Source organism: Emys orbicularis, chromosome 3, assembly GCF_028017835.1.
Source record: "Emys orbicularis isolate rEmyOrb1 chromosome 3, rEmyOrb1.hap1, whole genome shotgun sequence".
NCBI lineage: Eukaryota > Metazoa > Chordata > Testudines > Emydidae > Emys > Emys orbicularis.
Window position 1 is genome coordinate 38,045,735 of NC_088685.1, and position 14,670 is coordinate 38,060,404.

General features: G+C 38.3%; 1 protein-coding gene across 1 annotated transcript in view; it reads right to left on the reverse strand.

The window, feature by feature from the left end:
- TRAPPC12 (trafficking protein particle complex subunit 12) overlaps positions 1 to 14,670 on the reverse strand; it is a 91,445-nt gene that overhangs the window by 55,160 nt on the left and 21,615 nt on the right. Inside the window, exon 4 of the mRNA XM_065401246.1 lies at positions 2,079 to 2,192. Coding sequence (XP_065257318.1) covers positions 2,079 to 2,192 — 114 coding nt within the window. The remainder of the gene's footprint in view (positions 1 to 2,078; positions 2,193 to 14,670) is intronic.

Consider the following 14,670-nt stretch of genomic DNA (forward strand, 5'->3'; position numbering starts at 1 on the left):
ATCGGTTTCTATTGTAAATCAAACTTAAAAATTACTCTCAGTGTTTGAATCATTTCAGGTCTAGTAAATTAAAGAGTCAAAAAACTAATCTCAGATCTGCATGATTAAAATAAAAATGCTGGTCATGTAGCAGTTTTGAAAAAGTTAACAAAAGAGTAAAACCCAGGAAAATGATATTTTGATCAGTTGTGATGTATTGGGCCCTTGAGTGGAAGTTTCTAGAGAGATCTGTATCATTAAGTTAGATAGAATAAAGAGGCCCGAAGAACCCAAAACAGCCCTAAAACTGTCCAACACTTAACAATTTTAAACAGAGTTTGTGGTTTGGTATACAGAGACCTCAGCCTGTTTAGTACCTTGGTGAACACACAATTAAGAAGGAAAAACAGTTAAAGCATCTGAAATGTAAAATATTAAATAAGGCTTTCATTTTAACAACATCCTTGCTCCCTCTGCCTTTAGCTGAAGAGTCTTCAGAAGGAAAAAAAAAAACCCCCACACCCTCCTTGTCTGAGCATCCCTTAGATGGTATTAAAGATGGTAACAACTGTTGTTCTGGTTGTGACGTTGTATGATTAAAATATGATTATGTAGATTATTGTTGCTACCACTGTTATGTAATTACAACAAATCTTGTACAAAATATGTCATGTAAGGTGTTAATGGAAAAGTTATGGTTTGCTGAATATGACTGTCCTATTTGCATGCACGTACCATGTTAGTAGCTGAAGTTATGAATATTGACTATGTACCTATATTTCAAATGTGTTTGCTAACGTGGTAACACCCACAAGGTAGTTTACATCCAGTCTAGCCAGGCACCTAGGGAAAGCAGGTAGCAAGTGGAGGAGAGAGATTGCTCTTTCCTGCTTTACTCCTGGGGGAATTCTGCACCTCCACTGCTACCCTCCACTTGCTACCCTCTCTCTGGCCTGGTCTAGTTGAGACACCTCTTAGGATCAGGATGACGGAGGCCCAAGGTCCCAGGAGACAGAGGGGATGGAAGGGTGAAGATTGTTCCAGTAGCCAATTTTTCTCCCAAAGTCTCTTTCCTTAAGGACTTCAAAAGGGAGTGATGGGTGGAATAGCCCACCTCCTCTTTATCTTGTCCACCAATTAGGCCTAGTTTCCAACACATCAATTAGGGTCCATTGATGTCGGTTTCCATACTTAGTTCTTTACTCAAGAACTTAGATCTTAACAAAGTTCTTGAGTTATATCAGTAAGCCTTTTTGTTTGGACTAATTCAGTCTGTCTCCTTTTTGCACCTTTTCCCCAACATTTGGTGTTAGAGGTTATTGAGACACTTTATAATCTATACTCGCTTCTCACAGTCGAGATCACAATTAGGCTAGGTCCAATTATCACAACAGGCCAATATTTCAAACCTGGTTCTAAGCCTCATTACAATTTTCAAGTTATTATACCAGAAAAATCACTATAATTCAATAAATTTATGTTTGAGATTTGTATTTTCATTTTTCCTTTTTTCTGCTATTTTTAAAAATTGCTATGACTTTCATGAACTTCCATGATCTGCTAGTTACTAGCAGAAAAGAATCAGAAGAGTGGTATGTGTTTTTAGCCAGTCACATTTTATAAATCTGAACATGTCATTTTTTCCATGAAGTTTTACTGATTTAAGGTTCTTAAAAGTTAAGTGTAACAACTTATTTCAACATGATAACAAAACATGTTTATAACATCTGAATCAACATTATCTAAAATAACCAGATTAACATTTGTATAGATTGTCCGTTTTAAAGAGCCATCATAATTAATTATAATGATCATGAAGAACAATAACAGCATGGACCTTTGGAGATAGTCACATTAGTCAAAAGAAATTAAGTGTGCTATGTGCAAATGTGTGTAATCAATTTACTTTTATTATGCAGTCATTTAAAGTAAAATCTACTTTCATATAACTGGATGGGAGAACTATTTTGAGTACCACTAGGGTACAACTTTAGACACTGATCCTGCAAAAGGTTCTGATTACACTCAAGAGTCTGCCTATGTGGATTCCTTTACAGGAATGGGGCCTTAACCACCACACGATTGTAAGGTGACCATACCTGCAAAGAATCTGTTGTATGATTAGTAGGTAGCCCATTTTTGCCATAGCCTTGACCATGGGCAGTCAGAAGTCGTCCACACAGATCAACTGCTGCTCTCCAGTTTTTGCTGTTCTGTGAAAAAGAATGAAGTAAGTAACCAACAAATGAGCTACTAAAATGCACAGCTCCTTATTCTGCTTGAAGCAACTATATCTAGCCATTAGTAAAAATTACAAGGTTGGTAAAACTGGCCAGTAAAAAGTGGAAGCTACATATGTAATTAGGCAAAAAGTGAAGTTGAGCATGAGATATAGTTTAAGATGACTAGATCACTAAAAAAAAAAAAGTATACACTATTTATAAAAACATCACAAGGGTTTTCCAGTTAAAGCCATCTATCATATTTTTCTAAACATCCACAATACTCAACACTTTTTGCAATCTCAAACAATGTAGAATAAAAACAAGTCATATCATATTCATTTTACCCGAAGTACTCTAATAATATAACACATTTAGGGTCTGATGCTGTTCCTATTGATTTCAATAGTGCAGGATCAAATCTTTGGTGAAGTTCATTCAATAAAGTGGTTAAGTGAACATTCCAAACATCACCAACTGAACACAGGATGTCTAGTAACAATTATTAACAATGAGGGAGGAGAAAATAGTTTGTTTTTTAAGAGAATAAATGTAAAATTACATTTAAGATTACAGATTGCAGAGTTGTTTTTTATTTAAACATTTGAATTTCCATTCAATCTTTCTCAAGGGCTAACACCATTTGATACTTAAATATTTATTTTCATTGATAAAATCAACCTCATAGAATCATAGAATATCAGGGTTGTAAGGGACCTCAGAAGGTCATCTAGTCCAACCCCCTGCTTAAAGCAGGACCAATCCCCAACTAAATCATCCCAGCCAGGGTTTTGTCAAGGCTGACCTTAAAAACCTCTAAGGAAGGAGATTCCACCACCTCCCTAGGTAACCCATTCCAGTGCTTCACCACCCTCCTAGTGAAAAAGTTTTTCCTAATATCCAACCTAACCCTCCCCCACTGCAACTTGAGACCATTACTCCTTGTTCTGTCAACTCAGTTCAGTGTGTTGCACTGACATATCATGCTTTATAACTATGCACTTGCTAGCAAATTAAAATTTCTACCTTGTTGTGTACTCTACTGAAGCCTATTAAACAGAAAATAAATTGCCAGAGACTTTAACCCTGACTATGGAGCAACTATTGGTATTCTCCAAATCTCAAAATTTTTCTGTTTTGCAGAAAAACTTTAATGAAGATTACTGTATATTATTATTATCTGTATTATTGAAGCATCTAATAGCCCCACTAAAGATCACTACAGATTACACACCTCATAACGAAAGAGTAAATCACTATTTTTAAAAAAAAATAAAGTCTCTTGCATGTAATAAAAATAATAAACAACAGAATAGGAAGCTGCCATACTGACAGTGATGAAGGTTAAGGTGCAGAAAATGCAGTTCCAATTGGATTGAATGCATGAGACACACCTTTCAAAGTTTTAAAAATGAAGATTCACCTGTAAACAGTATTCTCTGAGATGACCTCTGCACATTCACATTCTTAGGGCGCACCGATGGTGCATCTTGAACTGGAGAAAACTTCTAATAGCTGTGCCTATTGAAGACTTCTTGTTGTCTCCTGCCCCTCTCCTTGCTGTTGTGAATGTTCAGAGGACATAGCTATAAGAGAGGGCATAGTGCAGTGACCACTTAAGTGCCTTTCACCACCTCTAAGTCCAAAGCTGAAATTAGGACTCCAAGTAGGGAAGGTGGGCAGGGAGTGAGTGTGTGCAGAACTAATCTCAAAGTAACCTTCATTTCTTCTTGAAATGACCTCTACACATTCCCACTTGTTGAAGTTTAGTAAGCAGTACTCCTCCCTGGACAGTGGGACAAGGATGTCTAGTTAAATAGAGAATGTAATACTGCTTTACCAAATTGTGCGTCTGCTCTAGATGGTAGATCTAGAGAATAACGTTTTGTGAAAGTATGAACTGATTTCCAAGTGGTAACACTACAGATTTCTAATATGGGAACATCTAAGGCAAACCATAGACATAGCCTTCACTCTAGCCAAGTATACTCCAGGCCCTTCTGGAAGAGGAACAGCAATGTGTTTAAAACACACATCAGTACAGAATCTAACCAACTTACAATGGCATTGGGATGAAATTTTCTGAAGTTACGTCTTTCCCTTTTCTTTTCTCATTTGGAACTACAACACTAGGTGATTTCCTATATTCCTTAGACTTATCAATGCTCTCTTAGCATCTAAAGTGTGTAACTTAACTTCCCAAGTGAGCGTTAGAACTATGGAAATATACTGGCAATTTTATGGACTGGTTTAGATGGAATTATGTTATGAACTTGGGGAGAAATATCAGGTGTAGACAAAGGACCACTTTATCTTTGTGACAGACTGCAAGCGGGGTGTGTGTGTGTGTTAGCCATGAGTGCCTACAGCTTGTTCACTAGTAGCTACAGTAAAAGCTGTGTTAACTGAAAGTGTCCCTAGTTTCATTCTCCCATAGGTTTGAAGAAAGGTTTCATGAGCTGACTAAATACTAGATTGAGGTACCATGTACATCCGGGTTCGCTGTTGGGTAGACATTTATTAACCTCTTCAAGAATTGTTTTACTATATCATGGCTGAATTCAGTCGTTTGCTTTACTAAGCTATAATATAAGCGGAGATGGCTAACGACGTACTTTTCCCAATGATATGGAGAATCCCAATGATTTCAAATGAAGTAAGTAATTCAGCACGGAGTGAATAAGAGCTGAAATTGGGCTTATGCTATTGTTGGTTGCCTATAAAAAGAACCCTTCCCATTTGCTATCATAACACTGGATAGTCTAGATCTGTAAAAATCCTAAGGCCAATACTTTCAAGTGGAGAGAGTCTGAGTCCAGATGGCAAATCCAACCTATCTGCTGGGCCTGGAATTTCGGGGAGAGACAGATAGTCTTGTGATAGTTGCAGGAGATCCAAGAACCATTTTTCTCTCATCTACACTGGGGCAATCAAAACAATCCTGACTCTGTCTTGTTTGATTTTCCTGAGGACTCTCTAAATGAGAGGAATTGGAGGGAACACCTAGAAGTGACGTACCCTGCAGTCTAGAAGAAACATCTGAAATGGACTGGTTGTCTGTTCCGGCTCTGGGGCAAAACCTTTGACATTTGGAACTGTGTCTTATTGCAATCATGTCTATCTCCTGAAGATTTAGACTGTCCAGTGTTATGATCACAAGTGGGAAAGGTTCTTTTTATGGGCAACCAACAATAGCATAAATCCAATTTTAACTCTTATTCAATCTATACCCCCACAGGGAGATGATGTAATTTTCTACTGAATTCTTGAGTGACCACTAGCATTGATTGTGTAAGCCTCTGCTCAGCTGACTTACCTTTATGTTGTCCCTGTCTACAAGGTGGTGAGCTATACGATGAATTTGCTGTAGCATGCACCACTGCCCTAGAGCTATGGCCTCTTTGCAAAGTTGGCTGGAATGTGCTTTAGTCTGCTTGTTCGTGTAAAATATTGATGTAGTATTGTCCGTAACTATTTGAGCCACTCTGCTCTATAGTTGAGAGAGAAAGGACTTGAAAGTCTAACACACTGCATTTAATTCCTCAAATGTGAAGGTCTGATTGAGATGTGGAAAAAAAAAAAAAGCTCTGCATATCAAGGACCCCCAAACCTTTCTTGGGCAGATAAGAAGGGGATAACTGAAGCTAGAAAAAGTTCAGCTACTTAGGGTCTAGAATGGGTCAGAGACTTCTATCTTTCTTTTGGGATCAGAAAGTACCTGAACTAAAGCCTTTCCCCTCAAACTCTTCAGGAACTTCCTCTATGGCACCTGACTGTAGTAGTGAATGGACTTCTGATCTTAGTGAGTTCTCTTGAGAAGAGTTCCTGAAGAGGGATGGGTAAGAAGGGTGGAAGGGAGGGAGTGCGTAGAATTGAATGGAGTAATCCTGCTGGACAATCTGTAAGATCCGTGGTGATAGTAGTCCAAGGATCTAAGAAACAGAAGATGTAGTTTTAAAATGAAGGGACAGCAACTTGTAGGTTTAAAACTGATCTGGGCTACTCATGTGTCTTGTAAAACCTGAGTAAAAGGGGCCAGAACAAAGGGAGATGGTGCAGCAGGTCTTTCTTTAGCCCATGGTTTATAGAGTTTGCTTCTATGCTGTAGCTGAATATGGGGCTGTTGTTGGTACTGCTTCATGATAAATGAACAGGAAGTAGAGGAAGGATGTCATTGCCTCTGGTAACAAAAGGCTGGTGCATCAGATCTTTTTCTGAAAAATCCTCAGGGACACTGCAGGTTCAATTTCTCTAGAACTCTGTCAGTTCAAAAGCTAAACAGCACTTCACTATCAAATGGGAGATACTCTAGCTGGATTTTTGTTTCCAGAGGAAGTCCAAATGAATATAGGCATGAGTGGTTATTCAAATTAATCATGAATGGCACAACAGCTCTACATACACCTCTACCCCGATATAAGGCTGTCCTCGGGAGCCAAAAAAATCTTACCGCGTTATAGGTGAAACTGCGTTATATCGAACTTGCTTTGATCCGCTGGAGTGCGCAGCCTCCTCCCCCCCCCGCCCCGGAGCACTGCTTTACTGCGTTATATCCGAATTCGTGTTATATCGGGTCGCGTTATATTGGGGTAGAGGTGTACCATATCAGAAGTGTTGAAGGATGCTCTCAAGGCATGCATAGTCAGAGCTTTGGCCGGTTTTCTTTGGTCCTCAGGTAATGATTGGACAAACAATGCTATTTTCTCCCATTACTAATATTTGTATGTGGACCCTACTGTCTGATAGGTTGCCACTGTAATGTCCAAATGTGGCAGAGAAGAATATACTTCCATGCAGAGTCTAGCTTCTCACCCTCTCTAGCTGAAATGGTATAGTGGAGTTGCTACCCTTCAGCTCTTTTAGTGGCCGTCACCACTACCAATGAATCTGGAGCTGGATGGTCTGGATAAACAAAAACTTCCCAAGTGACAGATGGTTAACTCGTCTGTTTAAAAAAACAAACAAACAAAAAAACAAAACAAAAAAACCAGACAGACACTCCCGGTCCAGATGCTGGGTTTAACCAGATATGTTTGCTGGCTTCAATAAACCATCCAGCACTCCTGAAGGGTGAACCCAAAATATTGAAAACTGGCTGTACGATTTCCTCTAAGGTTAACAAAGGTTAAATGCTTAGGTAGAACCATTCTTTGTATGAGTTTGTGTAATTGGAGCATACTTTCTGGAGGGGAAGATGACGACACACCCACATTGTCATCCAGCAGAGTTTGAACATCTGGCTCTGTATCCAGAAGTTCGATAGGCCTCTCTAGTTTTTCTTCAGACAGAATACTGGGGACAAGCAAAGGAGACTCTTCCCTTCGTACTAGGAGTGACAGATCTGAGTAGGATGGTTCTGGGGTGGGCTATTTCCCCTGTACCTTTTTGAGAGAAACCTCCCATTGCAGCTGCCTTTCTTCAACTCTAATTCAGGGCAACGCCTAGGGAGTGGCCAAGATCGTCACATTGCCCCCTGGTGGTACCTCTCAGCAGGGTGGATAAAAATCAATAATTTAAAAAAAAAAAAAAAATCAGATTTTTTAAAATTTAAATAGGTTTTTTCCTCAAAAAAATCCTATCTAAAGATAAAGATATATTATAGCTCAAAGATATCCCATCATGGAATAGGAATTATAAATTCTGAAGTATGAGACAATATATTCATGTAATGTTTAGGAAAAGTTTTGTAAATGAGATCCAATAATTCATGGATAAGACACCCAATCTTACGGGTTCCAGGGGCTTCTGTATAGATTATTTAGGTTCATCTTTCTATCTACCCAATGGGACTCAGTGCTCAGTCTAGAAGATACCATCAGAGATGCTTAGTTTTACAGTTCTCAAACTGTGAATTTGTGTCTCCAGAGATAACATGCTTGTTAACAGCAAAAATGTTTTAAAATAAATAAATAATATATAGAGGTGAGAAATAGCAGCCCTTAACCCTATTGTCCCTCTGCTAATTTGTGTACACAGAGTCAATCCCTTACATCTCTCTAAAAGTGCGAAGTTTCAAAAAGTTCAATGAACAGAAGATTGTTGGGCATGGAATAGATCTGGACAAGGAGAAGTCTGGAGATAAATGTGAGAAGGGAGGGACAGGCAGTAGAAACAAAAGTGAAACTGTTTGAGCAGCATATTCCAGAAATCTTGAGGTCTTTCTGAGTGTAGCCTTCATTGATTTGAGATCTACCATACCATTCTCTCTAGAAGGGAAAACCTATAATGGCAGCAGGCCATAAAAGAGACCCAGTTTGGGAAAATTTTAATGAAGTTCCTCTACCTGTGGGTAAAACAGGCATGCTTGCAAAATGCAAACAGTGCAACAAAGAAATGCAAGGCCTGGTTGCCCGAATGAAACAACATCATGAAAAGTGTTCCTTCTTAGGAGGAAGTTGCATTGAAGATCATGAAAGGAATATGTCTGAACATGCAAGATCTTCAGGTTGGTAAACTTTTTTATTTCATACTTCTTTCTTAAGGACTGCCTGTCTTCCTTTTGGACTATTCTTGAATTCTCATGTTTGAGCAAAAAATATAGTTGTTACTCTATGGTACTATCATTTTAGATGCAGTTGTGATAAAAAATAAATAGCTGAAATAGGCAGATCTTCCTTTTACAATTTCACCTTTAAAGTAGTACTGAGTGTCAGTGAATGCAATGAGTACTGTGATACTAAATGAGCAGTATGGTAATAATAATTAAATAACTGCATTGACTTATTTTCTTTAGGAGAATCCATCCTCAACATACAGGATTCTGAAGACTATCCACCTTCAAGATCACCATAATTTTCTATAATGTCAGAGTTATCTGCCAATGATAGTGTTTCAGTCACATCATGTATGCCACATAGCCACAGTATATCACCTGTAGCAAAAAGAAAAATCTCCATCATCCAGAAACAACCATAGATAAGTTTGTGACAAGAACCAGCAGATTACAAAAAGAGGTAACTGATGAAAAAATTGCCCGGTTTGTTTACAACAAACTCTCCTTTCCGTATGATTGAGAACCCACACTTCATTAACACGGTTCAGTCATTAAGACCAGGATACAGTCCACCCAACAGAGCAGATGTCGCAGGCAAATTGCTGGCTAAAGTGTATGAAAGAGAAACTGAGCAGTGTGCAAAAGGTCTAGAGGGTAAAATTGTTAATATGAATCTTGATGGGTGGAGCAATGTCCACAATGATCCTGTTGTATGTGCTTGTGTGACAACAGAAGAAGGGAATATCTTCCTTACAGAAACAATGGATACATCAGGAAATGCACACACAGCAAAATACTTACAAGAAGTAGCAGTAAAAGCTATAACAAACTGAAAAAAAATTCAAATGTCTAGTACGCAGCTTGGTCACAGACAATGCTGCAAACGTATCCAAGATGAGACAAAATTGTTTAGGAGTGAAGAGAGTCCCAAGCTAATAGCACACAGTTGCAGTGCTCATTTGATGCACCTCCTAGCCAAAAACTTCAATGTTCCAGAAATAAAGGTTAATGTTTTTGAAATTGCAAAATACTTCCGTAACAACCACTTTGCAGCAGCTGCTCTGAAAAAAGTGGGAGGAACCAAGCTAACTCTCCCACAAGACGTGCGATGGAACTCAGTAGTGGACTGTTTTGAGCACTATATCAAGAACTGGCCTAATCTGATGACAGTTTGTGAACAAAATTGTGAAAAAATAGATGGCACTTGCACAGCCAAAGTTCTCAACATTGGGCTTAAGAGAAATGTTGAACACATGCTGAGTACCCTGAAGCCTATTTCTGTAGCCTTGAACAAAATGCAGGGAAATTGCTGTTTTCTTGCTGACTTTGTTGAAATTTGGAAGGAACTGAGTGAGATCTTAAAAAGAGAAATATGCAATGACAGAGTTAAATTACAAGCATTAAAAAACCCCAAAACAAATGGGACAAGCACTATCTCCGGCTCATTTTCTTGCAAATATTCTCAATACTCGGTACCAGGGTCAAACATTAACTGTTGAAGAAGAAGAGTTGGCTATGACATGGACATCCAGCAATCATCCCTCCATAATGCCAACTATAATAAACTTCAGACGTAAGGGTGAACCATTCAAGAAATATGTGTTTGCTGATGATGTTTTAAAGAAAGTCACACCAGTGAACTGATTAAAGTCACTTAAGCACTTGGATTCAGAGACTGTTGAAGTGATAATCTCACTTTTAACAGCAATAGCTTCTTCTGTTGGTGTAGAAAGAATATTTTCTTCCTTTGGACTAATTCATTCCAAATTGAGAAATCATTTGGGACCTGAAAAAGCAGGGAAGCTTGTTTTTCTTTTCCAGATTATGAACAAACAGGAAAATAAAGATGAAGACGACTGAGTTAGGTGGAGAAACCAATATTTTAAGTTTCTCATGTTGACCTGGCTGACATAGTCAATTTAATTTTTTTTTTTTAAATTTCATTTAACTATTTTAGTTAAAAACAATTTTAACAAAAACAAACCTGATTTTAAAAAAAACTTGAATTTTTAACTAAATTCAAAAATTCATATGCTTGTTTTGTTAAAATATTATGTGTTTGATGTTGATGAAAAAAAAATCCAGAACACAATGTTGTTGTTTTAGTTAAATAAAACAATTTAAATGTCTGGTGACGTTCTCCTCCTAATACAGCATGGCAAGAAAATTCTCCAAATATTAATGATTAACCTGTTGAATTGGAGATAGTTCACCTTCCAATGACTTCATAAATATCTGCTTCAATTACCTTTGGTAAATTAAATAACCAAGCAATCATTCATTGTCTGATATAGCTGTAAAACTAATCTGAAAAGTTTTCAAAATAAAATCACTTAAAAAATTTATAGTGTGTACCTTCTAAAAATGAAACCTACATCTATCTCTGAGTTGTGAAGAATACGTATTAAGGTTATAACAACCAACAAGAATGCACTTTTCTGTAGAAATCCATGATTAAATCGCATCTTCCTGACTAGTGATTTAAATCAAATTGATTTAAATCAAAACCACCCTGCATCTCAGTCCTGCCAGTACCCAGTAGGGAATTTACTGTTATAATTCCTGGGGAAGGAAGGTCGATCTCACAACCTGAAATCTTGGAACAGACTGTCTTGACGGTGCTCTCTAGGTTCCCTGATTTTGGATTTGAAGCACTTTTCAATGATGATAATGGCTTGGTTAAATGAAAAGCCAAAAGGGGTGAGAGATATTGCTGGACGAACCAGTAGAGATTTGAGGCTGGATTCACGTATCTCCAGGGAGGTTTGCATCGACAGGGAAACAGGTTTAGCTTTGTAAGATTTTTTTATTTCTCTTTCCTGTATCTTTAAGCATCAAGAAGAACGTCTCTGGTGCTACATGAGGGGCCCTCCGATCCAAAGGCAGATTTGAATGAGAATGTTCCAGGGACTTGATGCAATGAACCTGAGGCATCCTGGCAATTGACTGTTCCAAGGAAGTACTGGGTACCTTATTATGGTATTAAAGAGGTTTTGAGCATGGAATCAATGGGCTCGGATCTCGGATATGGCCGTGGCCCTCAACTGTTCACAGTTTGCTGTGCTCTAATTTCTGAGGCCAGAATCTTATGAATATATTTTTGCTTTTGATGCATGGAATGGAAGTACTGGATCCTGAGGGTATGCTTTTGAGGACTTGCTCTTTTGACACAGGCTGACACCTGCCTTTGCGAATTCATAGTGACCAGCACCCAAGGTATAGCTCAAGTCAAGGAGGCAAACACCTGGGTTGGGATTTTATGGATCCCTACATTTCAGAGCTGGAAGGTTTAGTCACTAATATTTCCTGTATTAACATAGATTGAAGGCGATTCGGACACTTCTTTTAGGCCCTCGGTGAAGGTGCAACAAAGGGAACAATAAAAAGAGAAATGCACCTCCAAACAATGCATGCCAAACAGTGTCAATGAATGTGTCAAGTAGGAAAAATGGCAGGGTAAGAGGAATACCTCTAACTCCTGGTTTCTTTGTCTGCAGTTCCTATTATCGGATCTAAGGACCTGTGCCAGGACACTAAGATCTTATGTCAAAAACCAAGGAAACAAAAAGAAAAACAGAAGAACTAAAGCCTAACTCAGGGTACGTCTTCACTACCCGCCGTATCGGTGGGTAGCAATCGATTTATCCGGGATCGATATATCGCGTCTCGTTAAGACACGATATATCGATCCCTGAACACGCTCACCGTCGACTCCGTAACTCCACCAGAGCGAGTGGCGGTAGCGCAGTTGACGGGGGAGCCACGGCCATCGATCCCGCGCCGTGTGGACCCCAGGTAATTCGATCTAAGATACTTCGACTTCAGCTACGCTATTCGCGTAGCTGAAGTTGCGTATCTTAGATCGATCCCCCCCCCCAGTGTAGACCAGCCCTAAGGCAGAGGCACTGGGAACTATCAGTTCTAATGAATCTGTGTCCTAGGATCTGGTGAGGTGCCTGGTCCATCTGCTATTGCAGTTGGAAGGAAGTGAGCAGTTGACATGCCATACTGCCTTTTTTAGGCCCACCCTCTGAGTGTGAAGAGCTCGGAGGTGAGGGATATGGGGTTCAAGAGCACTCCAACAGATGCTGCTACTACAATGTTCCATCAGTCCAAGCCGCACCGTGGATGCATCCTAAGGATGGGAATGTGCAGAGGCAACTAAAAGTTTTATGGTTTTATTTTTTAAGGAAAGGAAGCAAAATGACTCCAACTGACACTAGGGAGAAAATTAAGACGAGAGAATGTAAAAACCAAAGCTCAAATTTGGTTAGGACAGCAATTCCTTCCTTAATATTCCTTCCTTTGGAAAAACTGTCATGGGATCTTTTAAATTTCCTCAGTTTTACAGATTGCCTGAAAGACTGCATTTCCAATATACTGGGACTTTGTTTCAGTACTGATACAGCAGGAAAAGTAGCCCCTATTGAGTCATCAACACTACTGACTTCAGGATGTAAGCTCCTTTGGAAGTCTCCCTCCTAGTTACTGCTCAGGACCAACCTTGATTATTTTATGAATTCTGGTGAGTTTACAGCCAGAGGACATCTGATTATAGGAACAAGTATCATCTTTCTCTGTTATATGAATGAGGTATGTCCATTTACCGAACAAAGGTTATGCAGACCAGGTGACCAATGAGCTAGCCCTTAATCTATGGAGACCTGACCTCAGTCAAAAAATAACCAAATTTGGTTCTCTCTACCGAGTCTCGGTTGGACAACCATTCACTTTACAAAACGCCTATACAATTATGGAGACTGGCAGTCTATTCTCAAGAAAAACTCAAGAGTAAGGTAGAAGATAATATTTGTAATGGACATCAGAGTTGTGAAAAGAAGTTCATCTAATGACAGTCCACAGGCTACCTGACTTTAATGAGAATCCAAATCACCCCCCAGAGAGCAAAAAAATTTACTCCAAGGGTAAAAACCAGTTCCATTGCCATCAAGTGATTTCAAAGACACAGGAAAAATCAGGCCACCCAAACTTCTATCAGACACAATTGATGCTGTTCAGTAGAACTGTAAACAGAAGCATGTTCTCCTCCTCCGGACTTAAAAAAAAAAAAAAAAAAAAAAATCAGACGGAAAACTATTTGAAATTGCTTAATAACTTAAATGATTAAAAAATAAACTGAAGCTTTTTTTAAAAGTAAAACTTCTAAGTTTTTAAATGTGCCATATAATTGTAAACCAAATTTATTATATTTGACAACATATATAAGAGCACAATATTAATCTTATGCATAAGTAATAGTATGTCCATTTATTTTTTTCAAACAGAGGCTCAAAGGGAAGTGATTAACTCTACATGTCACACCATTAAAGTGATTAAAATCTCCTCCTCCACTAGCTGCAACATTCTTCTCCCCTGTAAATTCCAATGGTAGACCACTTTGACATTACTTAAGAAAATATAGTTAGTAACCCTTTATGGGCTAACCTCTTACAGAAATTATTGTTCACTAAAACCACTAATATACAATAAACACTCTCATATATGGCATTTATCAAAAACTCTTAGTACCACCACAAAGATTGTAAATATATTGCAATGGGAAATATCAAATATGTGCCGTATCTAATAACAAATACAGTGGTGTTTATTCAAAGAGAGGTAAAAATCTAATCTATGGAATGGTTGTGACTAACATCATTAATGTTTATACGATCTAAGCATTATTTTTACTTGCTACCGTAAAACAAAATGTTGCATGGAAAGGCTATCATTTACTTTTATTTATTACAGAGACAATTGTATGCCCATGCACTATAATAATAAAAACATTTTGAGAACTAACATTTGGTTTGCAGAATTCAGTTGAGATACATAAATGCTTATTACTTTTATAGACTTGTAACTTTATTTACAAATTACCACTACTGCATCAGGCATATAGATTTTAAAAACTGGTTGCTAAATTGCTATTAAACTTTTGTAGTCCTCAGTGCTCTTAGTTGTAAAACAGTTTGA